This window comes from Arachis hypogaea, chromosome 14, assembly GCF_003086295.3.
Source record: "Arachis hypogaea cultivar Tifrunner chromosome 14, arahy.Tifrunner.gnm2.J5K5, whole genome shotgun sequence".
Lineage (NCBI taxonomy): Eukaryota > Viridiplantae > Streptophyta > Magnoliopsida > Fabales > Fabaceae > Arachis > Arachis hypogaea.
This window is the reverse complement of record NC_092049.1, coordinates 12,726,071-12,745,565: the sequence shown is the minus strand read 5'-3', so window position 1 is coordinate 12,745,565 and position 19,495 is coordinate 12,726,071. Positions and strand designations below refer to the sequence as shown.

The 19,495-nt window shown below is 39.5% G+C and overlaps 1 protein-coding gene across 3 annotated transcripts; it reads left to right on the top strand.

Moving 5' to 3' along the window:
* Nucleotides 1-1,818: 1,818 nt before the first annotated feature.
* On the top strand, nt 1,819-17,048 carry LOC112742255 (uncharacterized). Of its 3 annotated transcripts, XM_072216078.1 has the most exons (6): nt 1,819-2,049; nt 2,569-2,815; nt 3,235-3,355; nt 15,793-15,847; nt 16,530-16,673; nt 16,919-17,048. In XM_072216078.1, the coding sequence occupies exons 2-5, from the start codon at nt 2,749-2,751 to the stop codon at nt 16,650-16,652; spliced, it is 366 nt and encodes a 121-aa protein (XP_072072179.1). In that variant the 5' UTR covers nt 1,819-2,049; nt 2,569-2,748; the 3' UTR covers nt 16,653-16,673; nt 16,919-17,048. The 3 variants fall into 3 exon arrangements, with proteins under 3 accessions (XP_072072179.1, XP_072072178.1, XP_072072177.1); XM_072216077.1 differs by having other exon boundaries at nt 16,530-17,048; XM_072216076.1 differs by having other exon boundaries at nt 15,793-15,998; nt 16,530-17,048.
* The last annotated feature ends 2,447 nt before the right edge of the window (nt 17,049-19,495 follow it).

Genomic DNA, 19,495 nt, shown 5'->3' with positions numbered 1-19,495 from the left:
CTAAGCCTCCGATCTCACCACTTATATCTTAAATCATTATGATATGCCTAGCATGAGGAAAAGGGCTAGTGAATGTGGTAACTTGCGAGTGAAGCAAGGGAAAAATGAATGATCAATGATGATCAAAGATGATTACGTGAGATGCGGAGAATGGCGGTGGAAGTGCTTGTTATGCCATGGGCCGAAGGGCCGTAATTGTTAATGAATTGGCTGGTTATGGATTTAACCGTAAGCCGGATGGCTAGATTATTGCCGTGTTACGGCGGAGCCATGATTATGGCTAAGTATAAATGCATATATGCTGTTGAATGAATTGTGAATGTTGCACTTCCACTATCTGAGATACGAGTTTCCCTAGGTAGCAGCAGTGGCTAGCCACCACGTGCTCCAGGTTGAGACTTGATACTCTGTTGACCCTATGTCGTAAGTGTGGCCAGGCACTGTGAAAGGCTCGGATGAGCTCGCCCCCGTAAATATTCACCAGTGAGGGTGATGGATATGGATCATGATTATGATCAAGTTTATGATGAGTACAACTCGAGTTGGGGATGTGCGACAGAGGGACAGTCCAATGGTTAGCTACCAGGACTTGTCGGGTTGGCTCTATAACCGACAAATGATATCATCAGCCACTAGGGACAGGCATGCATCATAAGCATACTACATGAATTGTTTGAGATTGCCTATTTGACTTCATATTACTTGCTAATTGTCTAAATGCCTTATCTATTCCTATTTGTAAATCTCTTGTCTGATATAACTGTGTTTGCTATATTATACTCCTGCTGGTGGTTGGGAGGTCTGAAGGAATTGGAAAGGGAAGTATTAGTTAGACTGAAGAATCTTTAGTCAGTTGCCACTTACGGTTTAGTTTGTTTATAAGCTTTGATATTATCTGGAGGAAGTTCTAGGATTGCCTTCGGCTTTCCTCTATTATTATGTATTATATATGTGAAAGCTGTTACCGTGCTGGGGACCTCTGGTTCTCACCCATGCAGATTTTGTGGTTTTCAAATGCAGGACGCGAGGCTTCTCGTTGAGGCATGCTGGAGACTTCTGGATTAGCGAAGATCCTTTGTTCTCGGGACTCTGTTTTGGGTTATATATCTTGTTTAGATACTTTTATCTCCATTAAATAATACAAACTGTGATGACTCCTCTTATAGGAGGTTTTGGAGAATAGGTTTCTGTATTTGTGTCCCTTTGGGTTTTCCTTGGGGTTTTCCTTATTTTATTATATGTATATATTGCTATGCTCGGACCGGTTATCTTCGCGGCCGGATTTTGAGCCTTGTTATTCCCGTTTTTGACACTCTTTATATATATGATCTCGCATTCGCTTATCCTTTACTCGTTACGTTATCGATCGGAGTGTAGCGCTTTCGAGTTACGTTTTTTTGTTTACCCCTTTTTCTATAAAGGCTCCTAGTTATAATCAATCATTCATACTACTATACGTACTCAATTTTTATTTTAGAGGTCGTAATACCTTGCCATCTCTGAATTATGACTTAAGCATAAGATTCTGTATGGTAGGGTGTTACACTTGTTGTCATCGCCGTTCTGCCACCGCCAGGCTGATGTACCGCTGCCAAGGATCTCGAAGGGATGTCTCGCCACTGTTGTGCTCTGTCGCCGCGCTGTCGTCGACTGGAGCTCGCTGCTGAGCTGCTGCACCGTCTCCAAGATGTTGCGTCACCGCTCATCTCTTCTCCGTCGCCGCTCATCACCGTTGTTGATGAACATGCATGGTTCAACTTGAATACCCTTTTTTTCCTTATTCTCGCCAAACCCGTTACCCAGTTTCCGTACGCACCTGCTACCCTCTACGGCGTTGGAGTTCCTTCAAGCTGAGCTCGAGCTTCAGGAAGCGGCTTTGCTTTCCATTCTTAGTGGAATTTGCGTTTTATTTGTTTATTTGTTTATTTTTTCTGAATTGTTACTGATTCTGCTTCGCGTGGTGATGTTATTTTGGAATAAAGAGGGAAGAGAGGAATTACTTGTAGTGTTACTGAGTCACATTCAGATCCTGAGGGTGACAATGAGGAGGTACTTTCAGTTTGCTTTGGTACTATATCTGTTGAAGAATTTGTGAGTTGGTTAATTTGTTATAATTGTCAGGTTAGTTAGAAATTAGAAGTTAGTTTGTTTGTTTCAATTTTTAACAATTTGCTGCACTATATCTATTAGACTAGCATCTGTTATAACAGTTATTTTAGTTTCAAAAGTTAGTGTCGATTAGTTTCAAAATCTGATCATTGTAGAACTTGACAGGAAGGAATTTGATTCAAGAGCTGTAATCTTGCATGTTTCTAAATTCTAAGTGGTCGGTTCAGTCCCCTATTGCAGCTCAACTGTGTTTCCTGAATTTTGATATCAATTAAAAAGCAAAATAGAAGATTTGCTAATGACTTGTTTTTTCAAAACACCATATATGAATGAGTTGCTGATCCTTTTCTATGTTCTCAGAAGTTATATTATTTTAAACACCAACTACCAATGCACGTTCAGCTGATTTACTCGGATCAGTGTCACATTGGAACTAACCTTCTTTCTTTGTTTTTTCAGTCTAACTCAACTGTGTCATCATTTGGATTATGAAACAGATCTTGTGGATGTGAAGTGTTGGAGTTGGCACAATGAGGTTGTTGGAGTTTGGGTGCTTGGTTGCAGTTCTATGTGGTCTTATTGTGTATGTGAAAGTTGAGATTTACATCGTAACTGTTGAAGGTGAACCTGTTACTAGTTATGGAGGTGGAATTTATGGTTTTGAAGCTACTATTGTTGAATCTGATGAGAAGATTGATATCAATAGGTAGGTAATTGCAATTACATTTTCCTATGAATTTTCCATTTTTGTTTTTTTCCAATGACATGTAAATATGTTTTGAGGAGGCTAGTTAATATGATGAATTCTCTTTTGGTAAAATTAACCTTCCAAATCTAGTTAATATGATGAATTCCTTGAACATAGTGGTTGCTTTCAATTTCCAGCTTCAAGCTATATTCCTCTCTGATGCTTTTTTTGGTTATGTTTTCTTTGCTTTGGGTGTTTTACATGGAAATTTGATTACCAATTTAAATTCTCCTTAATCACATAAACCCGGAATTCATCTAAAAACTAAAGAATTAAGCTATGTTTTTCTGTAGGCAAACAAGATTTAATCTGTTATTTAGCTAATTGATTATTTATTTTATTTTTATGTTGGTTATGGTGTACAAATATAAAATCAGGACATGGATTTGTTGTTGGAGATGAAGGGTACAGGCAGGACAGTGACATTCAGAAAGTTAAGCTTTCAAGGGAGGCATTGACACAGCTCTCCAAGTTAGTTGAGTCCAGAGTTAGTACAGGGTGAGTATCTTTTTTTGTGTGTTGATGAGCGGATATTTTATACGCTTTTTGGGGTTAATTTCATATAGTTTTTAGGGTGTTTTAGTTAGTTTTTAGTTTAATTCCATTAGTTTTTAGGAAAAATTCATATTTCTGGACTTTATTATGAGTTGTGTGTTTTTCTGTGATTTCAAGTATTTTTCTGGCTGAAATTGAGGGAGCTGAGCAAAAATCTGATTCAGGCTGAAAAAGGACTGCTGATGCTGTTGGATTCTGACCTCCCTGCACTTAAAGTGGATTTTCTGGAGCTACAGAACTCGAAATGGAGCGCTTCCAATTGCGTTGGAAAGTAGACATCCAGGGCTTTCTAGAAATATATAATAGTCCATACTTTGCACAAGGATAGATGACGTAAACTGGCGTTCAACGCCAGTTCTCTGCCCAATTCTGGCGTCCAGCGCCAGAAAAGGATCAAAAGTTGGAGTTCAACGCCAGAAATGGATCCAAACCTGGCATTGAACGCCCAAAATAGCCTTATGCACGTGAATTGCTTAAGTCTCAACCCCAGCACACACCAAGTGGGCCCCAGAAGTGGATCTCTGCACCATCTATCAGAGTTTACTCATTTTCTGTAAACCTAGGCTACTAGTTTAGTATTTAAACTACTTTTAGAGACTTATTTTGTACCTTATGACATTTTAGATCCGAACTTTGTACTCTTTGACGGCATGAGTCTCTAAACTCCATTGTTGGGGGTGAGGAGCTCTGCTGTGTCTCGATGAATTAATGCAAGTATTTCTGTTTTCTATTCAAACACGCTTGTTCCTATCTAAGATGTTCATTCGCGCTTAACTGTGATGAAGGTGATGATCCGTGACACTCATCACCATTCTCAACCCATGAACGTGTGCCTGACAACCACCTCCGTTCTATATCAGATTGAATGAGTATCTCTTAGATCTCTTAATCAGAATCTTCGTGGTATAAGCTAGAATTGATGGCAGCATTCACAAGAATCCGGAAAGTCTAAATCTTGTCTGTGGTATTCCGAGTAGGATTCAAGGATTGAATGACTGTGACGAGCTTCAAACTCCTGAAGGCTGGGCGTTAGTGACAAACGCAAAGGAATCTAGGGATTCTATTCCAACCGGATCGAGAACCAACCGATGATTAGCCGTGCTGTGACAGAGCGCGTGAGCGTAGTTTTCACTGGAAGGATGGAAGGTAGCCATTGACAACGGTGATCCACCAACACACAGCTTGCCATAGGATGACGTGCGTGCGTGAACAAGAAGACAGAGGAAAGCAGAGATTCAGAAGACAAAGCATCTCCAAAACTCCAACATATTCTCCATTACTGCATAACAAGTAACCTTTAATCCATGCTCTCTTGTTTATTTGCAATTCAACTGATAAACATAATTGACTTCCTGACTTAGATTTACAAGATAACCATAGATTGCTTCAAACCAACAATCTCCGTGGGATTCGACCCTTACTCACGTGAGGTATTACTTGGACGACCCAGTGCACTTGCTGGTCAGTGGTACGAGTTTTGAAAAGTGTGATTCACAATTCGTGCACCAAGTTTTTGGCGCCGTTGCCGGGGATTGTTCGTGTTTGGACAACTAACGGTTTATTTTGTTGCTTAGATTAGGAAAAATTTCTCCTTTTTTTTGTTTAGAGTCTCTTATTATTGTTGTGTTAAAATTTTAGAATCCTTATTTTCTTTTTAAAATCTTTTTCAAAAAAATAATTTTTCTACTAAATTCTGTGCCAAACTTTAAGTTTGGTGTTTTCTTGTTGATTTTTCTTAAAATTTTCGAAAATTTATTTTGGTTTTCTAAAAATTTTAAATTTGGTGTTCGTCCTTCATGTTCTTGTGTTCTTGTGAGTCTTCAAAGTGTTCTTGAGTTTTTTTTGTGTCTTGATCTTAAAATTTTTTAGTTTGGTGTTCCTTAGTGTTTTCCCTCCAAAATTTTCGAAAATAAGGACCATTAGATCTAAAAATTTTAAATCTTGTGCTATCTTATTGTTTTTCTCTTTCCTCTTAAAAATCAAAAATATCTTTTCTCTCTATTTTAAAAACAATTTTTCGAAATATATTTCTAAAAATTCAGATTTTTATTTCAAAATTTAAAACTTTTTTTTTTAAAATCATCATATCCTTTTCAAAACTTCCTAACCACTTTCTCTCTCCTCAGTTTTTCGAAAATCTTCACTCAATTTTTATTTATTTTAATTTATTTCATTTTCGAAATAAATATATAAATAAATAAATAAAAATATTTTTTCTATTTTACATCATCTTCCTTTCTCCATCATGGACCTAAGCGGAAATGAACAGTCCAGGAGGACTCTGGGGTCATATTCTAACCCCTCTACTGCTTCATATGGGAGTAGTATCTGCATACCCTCCATTGGAGTCAGTAGCTTTGAGTTGAATCCTCAGCTCATTATCATGGTGCAGCAAAGTTGCCAGTATTCCGGTCTTCCACAGGAAGAACCTACAGAGTTTCTGGCACAGTTTCTACAGATTGCTGACACAGTACATGATAAAGAAATAGATCAGGATGTCTACAGACTATTACTGTTTCCATTTGCTGTAAAAGATCAAGCTAAGAGGTGGTTGAATAACCAACCTAAGGCAGCATAAAGACATGGAAACAACTGACAGAAAAATTCCTGAATCAGTACTTTCTCCCAAAACGGATGACACAGCTAAGGCTGGACATCCAAGGCTTTAAACAAGGAGATAATGAATCTCTTTATGATGCCTGGGAAAGATACAGGGAGATGCTACGAAAATGCCCTTTTGAAATGTTTTCAGAGTGGGTTCAGTTAGACATCTTCTATTTTGGGCTTCCAGAAGGAGCTCAGATGTCTCTTGATTACTCAGCTGGTGGATCTATCCATATGAGAAAGACAATTGAAGAGGCTCAAGAGCTCATTGATACAGTTGCCAGGAATCAGCATCTGTACCTAAGCAATGACTCTTCCATGAAAGAAGAGGTTAAGGCAGCAACTGCTGAACTCAGTCCTGTAAAACAAGCTGCTGAATTCAATCAGCAATTGGACTTTCTAACAAAGCAGTTAGCCGAATTCAAAGAAAGGTTACAAGAGACAAGGATGGCTAATATACATATGGACGAACAGTTTAAGCAAACAACACAGCAGCTGTCAAGGCAAATAGCAGAAGAATGCCAAGCAGTTTAACTAAGAAGTGGGAAAACATTAAATACCCCACCTCAAGGCAGCAAAAAGCTAAGAAATGAGCAAACCACCCAAAATTCACCTGAGGACAGTAAGAGCCCAGGGAAAAGTAATTCTGGAACTAAAACGCCAGAAAATTGGTGGAAGGCTGGCGCTGAACGCCCAGATCATGCTCAGGACTGGCGTTCAACGCCAGAAACAAGGCAGGACTGGCGTTCAACGCCAGAAATGGGCAAGGATCTGGCGTTGAACGCCCAAAATGGGCAAGATCTGGCGCTGAACGCCCAAAATGGGCACAGTTCTGGCGTTCAGACGCCAGGAGCAGATAAGGAGCTGGCGTCCAGTTTCACTCCAGCTTCTAACTCTGGCACTCAATCGCCAGTGAGGGATCAGACACACACAAATGCTGATAACAACCCCTCTAAAAAGGCTTCTTCAACCACTTCTGTAGGCAATAAACCTGCAGCAACTAAGGTTGAAGAATATTAAGCCAAGATACCTTATCCTCAAAAACTACGGAAAGAGGAGCAGGATAAGCAATTTGCTCGCTTTGCAGATTATCTCAGGACTCTTGAAATAAAGATTCCATTTGCAGAAGCACTTGAGCAAATACCTTCTTACGCCAAGTTCATGAAAGAGATCTTGAGTCATAAGAAGGATTGGAGAGAAATAGAAAGAGTTCTCCTCACTGAAGAATGCAGTGCAGTCATTCTGAAAAGCTTTCCTGAAAAGCTTAAAGACCATGAGTTTTCTGATACCATGCATATTAGAAGGTAATTGCACCAAGACAGCTTTATGCGATCTTGGGGCAAGCATCAACCTAATACCTGCATCCACTATCAGAAAGCTTGGCTTAACTGAAGAAGTTAAACCAACCCGGATATGTCTCCAACTTGCTGATGGTTCTACTAAATACCCATCAGGCGTGATTGAAGACATGATTGTCAGAGTTGGGCCATTCGCCTTTCCCACTGACTTTGTTGTGCTGGAAATGGAGGAGCCCAAGAGTGCTACTCTCATTCTAGGAAGACCCTTCCTAGCAACTGGACGATCCCTCATTGACGTCCAACAAGGGGAAATAACCCTGAGAGTCAATGATGATGAGTTCAAGCTGAACGCTGTCAAAGCCATGCAGCATCCAGACACATCAAAAGACTGCATGAAAGTTGATCTTATTGACTCTTTGGTAGAAGAGATCAACATGGTGAGAGTCTTGAATCAAAGTTGGAAAACATCTTTAAAGATGTTCAGCCTGATTTAGAGGATTCAGAGGACATGAAAGAGCCTCTGAAATTTCTTCTGGAAGAGGAGAAACCTCCTAAACCCGAGCTCAAGCCATTACCACCATCCTTGAAATATGCGTTTCTGGGAGAAGGTGACACTTTTCCAGTGATCATAAGCTCTGCTTTAAATTCACAGGAAGAGGAGGCACTTATTCAAGAGCTAAGGACACACAAGACAGCTCTTGGGTGGTCCATAGGTGACCTTAAGGGCATAAGCCCAGCTAGATGTATGCAAAAAATCTTATTGGAGGATAATGCCAAACCAGTGGTTCAACCACAGAGGCGGCTAAATCCAGCCATGAAAGAAGTAGTGCAGAAAGAGGTCACCAAACTACTAGAGGCTGGGATTATTTTTCCTATTTCTGATAGCCCCTGGGTGAGCCCTGTCCAAGTCGTCCCAAAAAAGGGAGGCATGACAGTGATTCATAATGAAAAAATGAACTGGTTCCTACAAGAACAGTTACAGGGTGGCGCATGTGTATTGACTATAGAAGGCTCAATACAGCCACCAGAAAGGATCATTTTCCTTTACCATTCATAGACCAGATGCTAGAAAGACTAGCAGGTCATGATTATTATTGCTTTTTGGATGGCTACTCAGGCTATAACCAGATTGTAGTAGATCCCCAGGATCAAGAGAAAACAGCATTCACATGTCCATCCGGAGTGTTTGCTTATAGAAGGATGCCATTTGGGCTATGTAATGCGCCTGCAACCTTCCAGAGATGCATGCTCTCTATTTTCTCTGATATGGTGGAAAAATTTCTGGAAGTCTTCATGGATGACTTCTCAGTATATGGAGACTCATTCAGCTCCTATCTTGATCACCTGAAACTTGTTCTGAAAAGATGCCAAGAGACCAACCTAGTTTTAAACTGGGAAAAGTGTCACTTCATGGTGACTGAAGGAATTGTTCTTGGGCATAAAATCTCAAACAAGGGAATAGAGGTGGATCAAGCAAAAATAGAGGTAATTGAAAAATTACCACCACCTACCAATGTTAAGGCAATCAGAAGCTTCCTGGGGCATGCAGGATTCTATAGGAGGTTTATAAAGGATTTTTCAAAAATCGCAAAACCTCTAAGCAATCTGCTAGCTGCTGACACGCCATTTGTGTTTGACACAGAGTGCCTGCAGGTGTTTGAAACGCTGAAAGCTAAGCTGGTCACAGCACCAGTCATTTCTGCACCAGACTGGACGTTACCATTTGAGCTAATGTGTGATGCCAGTGATCATGCCATTGGTGCAGTATTGGGACAGAGACATGACAAGCTTCTGCATGTCATTTATTATGCCAGTCGCGTTCTAAATGATGCCCAGAAAAATTACACAACCACAGAAAAAGAATTACTTGCAGTGGTTTATGCCATTGACAAGTTCAGATCATACTTAGTAGGATCAAAAGTGATTGTGTATACTGACCATGCTGATCTTAAATATCTACTCACAAAGCAGGATTCAAAACCCAGGCTCATCAGATGGGTATTGCTTCTGCAAGAGTTTGATATAGAAATAAGAGACAGAAAAGGGATAGAGAACCAAGTGGCTGATCATCTGTTCCGGATAGAGCCAGTGGAAGGGACGTCCCTCCCCTTTCTTGAGATATCTGAAACGTTTCCTGATGAGCATTTATTTGCCATTCAGGAAGCACCATGGTTTGCCGATATTGCAAACTATAAAGCTGCAAGGTTCATACCCAAGGAGTACAACAGGATACAAAAGAAGAAATTAATTACTGATGCAAAGTATTACTTGTGGGATGAACCCTATCTCTTTAAGAGATGTGCAGACGGAATAATCCGTAGGTGTGTGCCTAGAGAAGAGGCACAGAGGATCCTATGGCATTGCCATGGATCTCAATATGGAGGCCATTTCAGAGGTGAGCGAACAGCCACCAAGGTCCTCCAATGTGGCTTCTATTGGCCCACACTCTATAAAGATTCCCGAGAGTTTGTACGTAACTATGACAGTTGCCAAAGAGCTGGTAATCTGCCTCATGGTTACGCCATGCCTCAACAAGGAATCTTGGAAATTGAGTTGTTTGACGTATGGGAAATTGACTTCATGGGACCTTTCCCACCATCATACTCAAACACTTATATTCTGGTGGTAGTTGACTATGTATCAAAATGGGTTGAGGCTATTGCCACACCCACTAATGATACTAAAACAGTGCTGAAGTTCCTCCAGAAACATATCTTTAGCAGGTTTGGTGTCCCTAGAGTACTAATCAGTGATGGGGGCACTCACTTCTGCAATAAACAGCTTTACTCTGCCATGGTTCGGTTTGGAATTCGCCACAAGGTGGCCACTCCATATCATCCACAAACCAATGGGCAAGCTGAAGTCTCTAATAGAGAATTAAAAGAATCCTGGAACGGACAGTAAATACCCGTAGAAAGGATTGGGCACGGAGCTTGGATGATGCTCTGTGGGCTTACAAGACAGCATTCAAGACCCCTATAGGGACCTCTCCATACCAACTCTTGTGTGGTAAGGCATGTCACCTGCCCGTGGAACTGGAACATAAGGCCTACTGGGCAACCAGATTCCTAAACTTTGATGCCAAACTAGCAGGAGAAAAACGATTGCTCCAGCTAAATGAGCTAGAGGAATTCAGATTCACAGCTTTCGAGAATGCCAAGCTTTATAAAGAAAAATAAAAAAAGTGGCATGACAGAAAGCTGTCATCTAGAATCTTTGAACCAGGACAGAAGGTTCTGTTGTTCAACTCTAGACTCAGGCTATTCCCCGGGAAACTAAAATCCCGGTGGAGGGGACCATACGTGATTACAAGTGTATCACCATATGGTTATGTGGAGCTTCAAGATATTGATTCTGATAAGAAGTTCATTGTCAATGGACAGAGAATCAAGAATTATCTTGAAGGCAACATTGAGCAAGAATGCTCAAGGCTGAAGCTAGATTAAAAGCTCAGCAAGGTCCAGCTAAAGACAATAAAGAAGCGCTTGCTGGGAGGCAACCCAGCCATGGGGCAACAATCCTCTAAGCATTTTGCCCTGCTTTTATTTTTTTTATTTGTTTATATAAACTTCACTGACACTAAGGTGAGGAATCATTTACAGAAGACCTCGGCACACAAAACAGAGAAAAAGAGCTCACTGGCAAGAAAACGCCAGTAAAAGTATATTTTGGGCGTTCAACGCCCAAAATGGGCATTCACTGGGAGTTGAACGCCAGTAATGGTAGCAATCTGGGCGTTCAACGCCAGAAATGGGCACCCACTGGGCGTTGAACGCCAGTAATGGCAGCAGCTGGGCGTTGAACGCCCAGGAGAGCAGCAATTGGGCGCTGAACGCCCAAAACAGGCAGTGTTTGGGCGTTCAAACGCCAGGATGGCAGGGAGGAGACAAAACTCATTTTTATTCAAAATTTTTCATTCTAAATCTTGATTTTCATACTTCAATTCATGATTTCTTACATAAACATGTTAAGAACCCTGATTTCTAAATTCCATAATTTCTAAAAACCCTACCACTAAAAATATCAAATGTATTTTAATCCATAAGCACCAGGCATCTTTGCAAATTCAATCCAACTCTTTTCAAAATTTTTTTTTTTTACAAATCTATCTTTTTCAACTCATCAATATCTTTTTCAAAACCTCCACTTTATCTTTTTCAAAATCTAAATCTATCTTTTTCAGAAAAATCTTTCATATCCTCTCAATTTTAAACTATATCTTCTATCTTATCTTTTCCAAATAAATCTTTTTATCATATCTTTATCTCTTTTTTTTTCGAAAACCCCCTCCCTCCCTATAAATTTGGGTTCGGCCTCCCTCCCCTCCCATCAACAAGTGCACCTAGCTCTCCTTCTTTCCCTCTCCTTTCTTTTCTTTTGCTTGAGGACAAGCAAACCTCTAAGTTTGGTGTGTTTATCCGCGATCACTAAGATCATGGCCCCAAAAGGAAAACAACCCACTCCAAGAGGCAAGAAAGAGAGTGTTCCAAAACCACTTTGGAATCAAGGGAAGTTCTTATCTAAAGAACATTCAGACCATTATAACAAAATAATGGGTCTGAGATCAGTGATCCCGGAAGTTAAATTCGATCTGAAAGAAGATGAATATCCGGAGATCCAGGAGCAAATTCGAATCAGGAACTGGGAAGTCCTAGCTAATTCTGAAACGAAGGTGGGAAGGAATATGATCCAGGAGTTCTATGCTAATATGGAACTGCCTTCTATGAATATTGGACCATGGTCAGAGGAAAGATTGTTCATACCACCCCTGACAAGATCAGAGAGATCTTAAAGCTACCTCAGCTGAAAGATGATCCAGATTCCTTCAACAGGAGAATGATGAGAACAGACAAGGGTCTGGATAAGATTCTAGAGGACATATGTATCCCTGGAGCCAGGTGGACCACCAACACAAAGGGTATCCCAAATCAACTCAAGAGAGAAGATCTCAAACCAGTCGCCAGAGGATGGCTGGACTTCATTGGGCATTCTCTGTTGCCTACTAGCAACCGTTCTGAAGTCACAGTTAAAAGAGCAGTGATGATCCATTGCATCATGATGGGAAAGGAAGTGGAAGTTCATCAGCTGATCTCAGCTGAACTCTACAAAGTTGCTAACAAAAATTCTAAGGAGGCCAGGTTGGCTTATCCAAGCGTGATATCGCTGCTCTGCAAGGATGCTGGAGTAAGGATGGGAATAACTGAGTACATCTCAGTTGAGAAACCAATCACCAAGGCATCAATGGAAAAACAACAAGCACAGGAGGATCCCACCAAGAAGAAAACACAGGAATTTCTCCCAGAAATCCCTCAATCTGAATATTGGGAGTATCTTGAGACGTCTGTCACCAAGATCCGGGAAGCTATGGAGCAAATAATAAAAGAACAGAAGGAACACAGTCAAATTCTTACCTATATGTTTAAAGAACAAGAGGAGCAAGGGCGTGACTTAAGGGACTTGAAGCGCCAGAAGTTATCTCTTGCAGGACCGAGCACCCCAAGGATCAGAGGAACCCCTGTTCCCCCAGAATAAAGGTTGTTAAATTCCAATTTCTACTTTAACTCTGTGATAGTGTCGTATAGAAGTTCACCTTAGGAGTCATATAGTAGTAATTAGTATCTATTTTGATTTTATCTCCAATTAAGCCATAGTTTATTTTTCTCATCATCAGCAAACATGAATAAAATAGTAGATCTTTTGAATAAGAGGCAATAAAATTTCGAGTTTTAATAAGAGAAATTCTAATTAGTTAAATGTGGTGGCAATGCTTTCTGTCTTCTGAATGAATGCTTGAACAGTGCATATGTCTTTTGAATTTGTTGTTTAAGACTGTTAAATATGTTGGCTCTTGAAAGAATGATGAACAAGAGACATGTTATTGATAATCTGAAAAATCATAAAAATGATTCTTGAAGCAAGAAAAAGCAGCAAAGAACAAAGCTTGCAAAAAAAATAGAAAAAAAAGAAAAAGCAAGCAGAAAAAGCCAAAGCTCTTAAAATCAAAAGGCAAGGGTAATAAAAAGGATCCCAAGGCTTTGAGAATCAGTGGATAGGAGGGCCAAGAAGGAATAAAATCCTAGCCTAAGCGGCTAAACCAAGCTGTCCCTAACCATGTGCTTGTGGCGTGAAGGTGTCAAGTGAAAACTTGAGACTGAGCGGTTAAAGTCAAGGTCCAAAGCAAAAAGAAGAGTGTGCTTAAGAACTCTGGACACCTCTAATTAGGGACTTTAGCAAAGCTGAGTCACAATCTGAAAAGGTTCACCCAGTTATGTGTCTGTGGCATTTATGTATCCGGTGGTAATACTGGAAAACAAAGTGCTTAGGGCCACGGCCAAGACTCATAAAGAAGCTGTGTTCAAGAATCATCACACTAAAATAAGAGAATCAATAGCACTATCTGAATTCTGAGTTCCTATAGATGCCAATCACTCTGAGCTTCAATGGATAAAGTGAGATGCCAAAACTGTTCAGAAGCAAAAAGCTACTAGTCCCGCTCATCTAATTAGAATCTGAGCTTCATTCAAAAACTCTGAGATATTATTGCTTCTCAACCTATTAGTCTTCTATTTTATTTGTCTAGTTGCTTGAGGACAAGCAACAGTTTAAGTTTGGTGTTGTGATGAGCGGATATTTTATACGCTTTTTGGGGTTAATTTCATATAGTTTTTAGGGTGTTTTAGTTAGTTTTTAGTTTAATTCCATTAGTTTTTAGGAAAAATTCATATTTCTGGACTTTACTATGAGTTGTGTGTTTTTCTGTGATTTCAGGTATTTTTCTGGCTGAAATTGAGGGAGCTGAGCAAAAATCTGATTCAGGCTGAAAAAGGACTGCTGATGCTGTTGGATTCTGACCTCCCTGCACTCAAAGTGGATTTTCTGGAGCTACAGAACTCGAACTGGCGCGCTTCCAATTGCGTTGGAAAGTAGACATCCAGGGCTTTCCAGAAATATATAATAGTTCATACTTTGCACAAGGATAGATGACGTAAACTGGCGTTCAACGCCAGTTCTCTGCCCAATTCTGGCGTCCAGCGCCAGAAAAGGATCAAAAGTTGGAGTTCAACGCCAGAAATGGATCCAAACCTGGCGTTGAACGCCCAAAACAGCCTTATGCACGTGAATTGCTTAAGTCTCAGCCCCAGCACACACCAAGTGGGCCCCAGAAGTGGATCTCTGCACCATCTATCAGAGTTTACTCATTTTCTGTAAACCTAGGCTACTAGTTTAGTATTTAAACAACTTTTAGAGACTTATTTTGTACCTTATGACATTTTAGATCCGAACTTTGTACTCTTTGACGGCATGAGTCTCTAAACTCCATTGTTGGGGGTGAGGAGCTCTGCTGTGTCTCGATGAATTAATGCAAGTATTTCTGTTTTCTATTCAAACACGCTTGTTCCTATCTAAGATGTTCATTCGCGCTTAACTGTGATGAAGGTGATGATCCGTGACACTCATCACCATTCTCAACCCATGAACGTGTGCCTGACAACCACCTCCGTTCTATATCAGATTGAATGAGTATCTATTAGATCTCTTAATCAGAATCTTCGTGGTATAAGCTAGAATTGCTGGCAGCATTCACGAGAATCCGGAAAGTCTAAATCTTGTATGTGGTATTCCGAGTAGGATTCAAGGATTGAATGACTGTGATGAGCTTCAAACTCCTGAAGGCTGGGCGTTAGTGAAAAACGCAAAGGAATCAAGGGATTCTATTCCAACCGGATCGAGAACCAACCGGTGATTAGCCGTGCTGTGACAGAGCGCGTGAGCGTAGTTTTCACTGGAAGGATGGAAGGTAGCCATTGACAATGGTGATCCACCAACACACAGCTTGCCATAAGAGGACGTGCGTGCGTGAACAAGAAGACAGAGGAAAGCAGAGATTCAGAAGACAAAGCATCTCCAAAACTCCAACATATTCTCCATTACTGCATAACAAGTAACCTTTAATCCATGCTCTCTTGTTTATTTGCAATTCAACTGATAAACATAATTGACTTCCTGACTAAGATTTACAAGATAACCATAGATTGCTTCAAACAAACAATCTCCGTGGGATTCGACCCTTACTCACGTGAGGTATTACTTGGACGACCCAGTGTACTTGCTGGTCAGTGGTACGAGTTGTGAAAAGTGTGATTCACAATTCGTGCACCATGTGTGCAGCTTATGAGAATTTCTTTCATCTTAATTGATGTTGGAACCTGGAAGTGCTCATTCAGTTGTGTAGGTGATGATGATATTTGGATTGATAACATCGGATAAATGTGTGAAGCTCTAAACAATTGAGTGAATTTATAACTAATACCTTATGAACTATTTTCTGTTTCCTCTAGTTGAGATTGTTTACTGAATTTTGATTCTATCATTTTAGCAGATCCAGAACTTGAAACATCAGTTCTTTCAGTTTGGTAAGTTTTATAACATAGCATAACTTTTCTTGTTAGAAATCTAAGTCAGATTTTTCTTGTGCAGTCTCGATACGATCTTAACACTATTCTATTCCTTTTGGAATTGGGGCTGCTGCCAGGTTAGATTAAACACTATCTACCATAAATCTTCTGTTTGCATATCTAGAGGCTATGGATGGCAGCACCTTGGGCCTTTCATAAATCTAGGAGCATTCTATCTATGTGGGATTTCACTTGCTGCAACATTTGCATTTTGGGTCAAATTAAGAGGTAGAGAACTTTGGATTGGTATGACCATCTTTTCTAAGTTCAAACAGCATCCTCCCCCTCTCCCTGTAACTCATATTTGTCAATTTGCACTAGGTTCCATTTTTTCTGATCTTACAGCTGATGAAGTCTCTAGGTTAATTTTAATTTTGTTGTTTGGATTTTGTTTGAATTTAATTAGACTTGAATTTTTAGGTTTAACTTAGTTTGAATTAGGATTTCAAATTAGAATTAGCTTTAGTTAGTGAACTTTGAACATGTTATTCTAGTTCTTGAGTGTTGTATTGTTGATGGTTTGGATAATAATTCTTGATTTATTTTATGTGAAAGCTGATTAGATTCTTTATTCCATTGGGTGATGTATGTAGAAGCAATGTCGGCATTTTGAATTTCAAAGAAGCAAATTTAGAGAAAAAGAAAACATGTGGATATGTATCTTTACTTTTGGGGCTGTGAACTGATTTTCATGCATTAATTAAAAACATGGTTTGGTGCTTTATCTTTTTGTTACTAAGATTCATATTCATTTTGCAGCTTCTATTTACACCAATCCTGGATGGAAAAACACTTTTGTATTCAGTTGTATCAACTTTTGAGGTGAGAATAGGAATCGCCTTTGGAAGCGGTGGAAGCCAGTCACTTCCCGCCACTGAATAGCCCAATGTTTCTTCTTGTCTGGTGTGTTTCTACTACGTTTGATTTAATATAATTGTTCCAAGAAAAATAATAAAATTTGAGTTGTGTTGTTTTTCGTAAAAGACTTCTATTTGCGGTGCTGTTGCAGAAAGAATATGAACTTCGGTTTTGATGCAACTCTTAGAAATTGTAATGCATTATGGATTATGAAGCTGATTCTATGTAAATGGATATTAGCTTGAAGCCTTTCATGTAATCATGCTTATTTTGAATTTAAATTGTTGTAGGAAAAGCTTTTTACTGACACCTTGGTTAAGACCCTGGTGGAAGAAGCTTTTTACTTTGCCTGCTGGTTATTTGATGAAGAAGGCTGTTGGTGGCAGTATATATATTAGAGTGATTTCGGCTAGTAAACTTTCAAGGAGTTGCTTCAAGGGGGGTGGGGGGGGTTTTTTTTTTGGGGGTTTTTGGGATTATAAGTGTTAAGGGGGGTGGCTAGAGGGGGGGGGGGGGGGGATCTAGGAGGCCTCAAAATGGTACAACCAATTTCTCGGTGGACAGTTTTGATGACAAGGACCTACAAACATTTGTTGAGGTAGAAGTTGGGGACTTAATCAGGAGAACAGATGTCAGACTTGGATCAACCCCTCAATGGAATGCACCATTTAATATGGTTTTACATGTTGGAAACCTTCGTTTCAATCTTTATGAGCCTCATCCCAACAATATCAAGTGTGACTACCTAGCAAGTTATGAAAACAAGGTACCAAAATAATTACCATGTCAGGTCAAATAGTAGTTACGTTCTTTAGTCTTTATTATGTTTTGGAAACTACTTCAACTTTTATACAGCAACCGAAACTTGATGCAAAAAATTCATTGATTGATTCATTGTTTCTTGTGTATTATGCTTCATTCCTTCATTGTGCAAACCAAGCTTGAAGCAGCTAAGTTGAAGTGAACTGCACTACTGTTGCATTTGTTAAGCATACACAGATATCTCATCTCTATTCATGGACTACGAGAGGATTCACAAACCTCATGTCATTTAGCTCCATTTCAATTTACCTTTTGCATTGTCTTCTTCATTATGGAGTTCAAATTAGTCAGCCACCGTTGATGCCTTCCTTCTAATTTGTTAATTAAGTTGTTTGTTATGCAGACTGGAATAATTTCCCCAAGTAAACTGAGGATGAAGCTTATAGGTCACAGAAAGAAGGATGGATCCAACATTAACTCATCCAGAACTTTTCCTTCCAGAATTGATAATGCTGAATTTGTCAACAGTTTACTACCCTCTAACAATGGCAACCCTGACGATGAAAGTCTGCATTTCATTTCTTTCTATTTCTTGTGTGTATATGATGAATGGCAATGACTTCATTAATTCCTTAATTCCAGTTACATTTCCCAGCTTAGAAGTTCCCTCGTTAAAGACTCAGTATGAACCAAAGGGAAACGGTGACACCGGCCTTACCAAGATACAGCATCTTCAAAAGGCTGATGGTGGAAGTTCAAGCACTATTCACCCGGTGAGAACAATAGAAGAGGAGAATCTTGATTATGACAGTAATGCTAGCTCATCCAGCTTGATTTTTAATAGTCCCTCCTAGAAAAATGCTCTTTAGGCCAGATTTTGAGATGGATAATTGATTTAGAATATGTTTAATTTAGTGGGTATGTTTAATTTAGTGTGAGATGTATAAATATTCAAAATTATGTTCATTCTAATGCTTTCGGTTCATTATAAATATATTTTTTGTTGAAAGATCATTTTTATTATTTAAAGAAATTATTTATTATTATGTATTTATTTTTATTTTATAATATTTAACTCATTTAATTAAGAATGTAAAATGATACATGTAATCATATTACTAAATATTATGTTGTACAAAAAATTATTAGAATATTATATATACATACATATATATATATTGAGATTTGCTTGTTCAGAGATGCGTAAAAGTATGAAAGTGGATTGCAAGGGTCAGGCACCAATGCATTACTAAAGAATAAAAAACCAGAATAACTTCTCAGGGAGCGTGGAAAGAATATATAAATAATAAGGAAGGATAGCTTCCCATGCCATGACCAGAGTTCACAGTCGATTCTCTAAAAGGAAAAGCAAAGAGCGGTAATGCCTCCTCTCCTGGTCAATAGGGCTATGAAAACCAATCCACCCCTTTTAAGGAGACGGGATAAACTACTTTTATTTCTCCATAGCACCCAATTCCTGAACCAAACCAGGTGAAAGCGCTAACTCCTTCTTCTTTTCCCGTTCGTGACCCAATGACAGCAAAGCGAGGATCAGAGCCTGTCCACTCTATTAAGGTCAAGCTTTCCCATCGAGAAAGGATTCGGTTCGTCTGTTCATTGGAGTAAAGCGTTTATTGAGCGATATATATATATATATATATATATATATATACAGAAAATAAAAAAAAAAGAGGGACCTAAGGCTACACTTATAAATGGTAGCCATGGTATACAATGTGGCTACGCTTTACAGGTGATGCAGTAGTGTTGAAAAGCGTAGCCTATTCTGGCAAAAATGGAAGCTGAAAAGCGTTGCCTTTGGTCCTAGACAGCATCACTTGAAAAGCGCACCCTATTTCCAAACGCCAAAAGTGTAGCCCTTGGTGCAGAAAAGCGTAGCCTTTGAGAATAGGCAACGGCCGAATAGGAATCACTCCAAAAAGCGTAGCCGTAGCCCAGAAAGCGTAGCCGTAGCCTAATGCATCATTTTTTTCACTTTTGGCTACACTTTTCAAGTGTACCTGAATGGGTGTTTTTCTTGTAGTGTACTGTGAGTAAGCAATAATCGTGGGAGAGAGATGCGACAGCGAAGAGAAGATCTCCGA

What these genes read in the sequence shown, in the direction of transcription:
- LOC112742255 (XM_072216076.1), top strand. Translation starts at nt 2,749, where the DNA reads ATGGAGGTGGAATTTATGGTTTTGAAGCTACTATTGTTGAATCTGATG. An exon ending in GAGAAGATTGATATCAATAG is followed by an intron (nt 2,816 to 3,234) that starts GTAGGTAATTGC and finishes ATATAAAATCAG; the next exon opens with GACATGGATTTGTTGTTGGA. An exon ending in GAGTCCAGAGTTAGTACAGG is followed by an intron (nt 3,356 to 15,792) that starts GTGAGTATCTTT and finishes TTTCTTGTGCAG; the next exon opens with TCTCGATACGATCTTAACAC.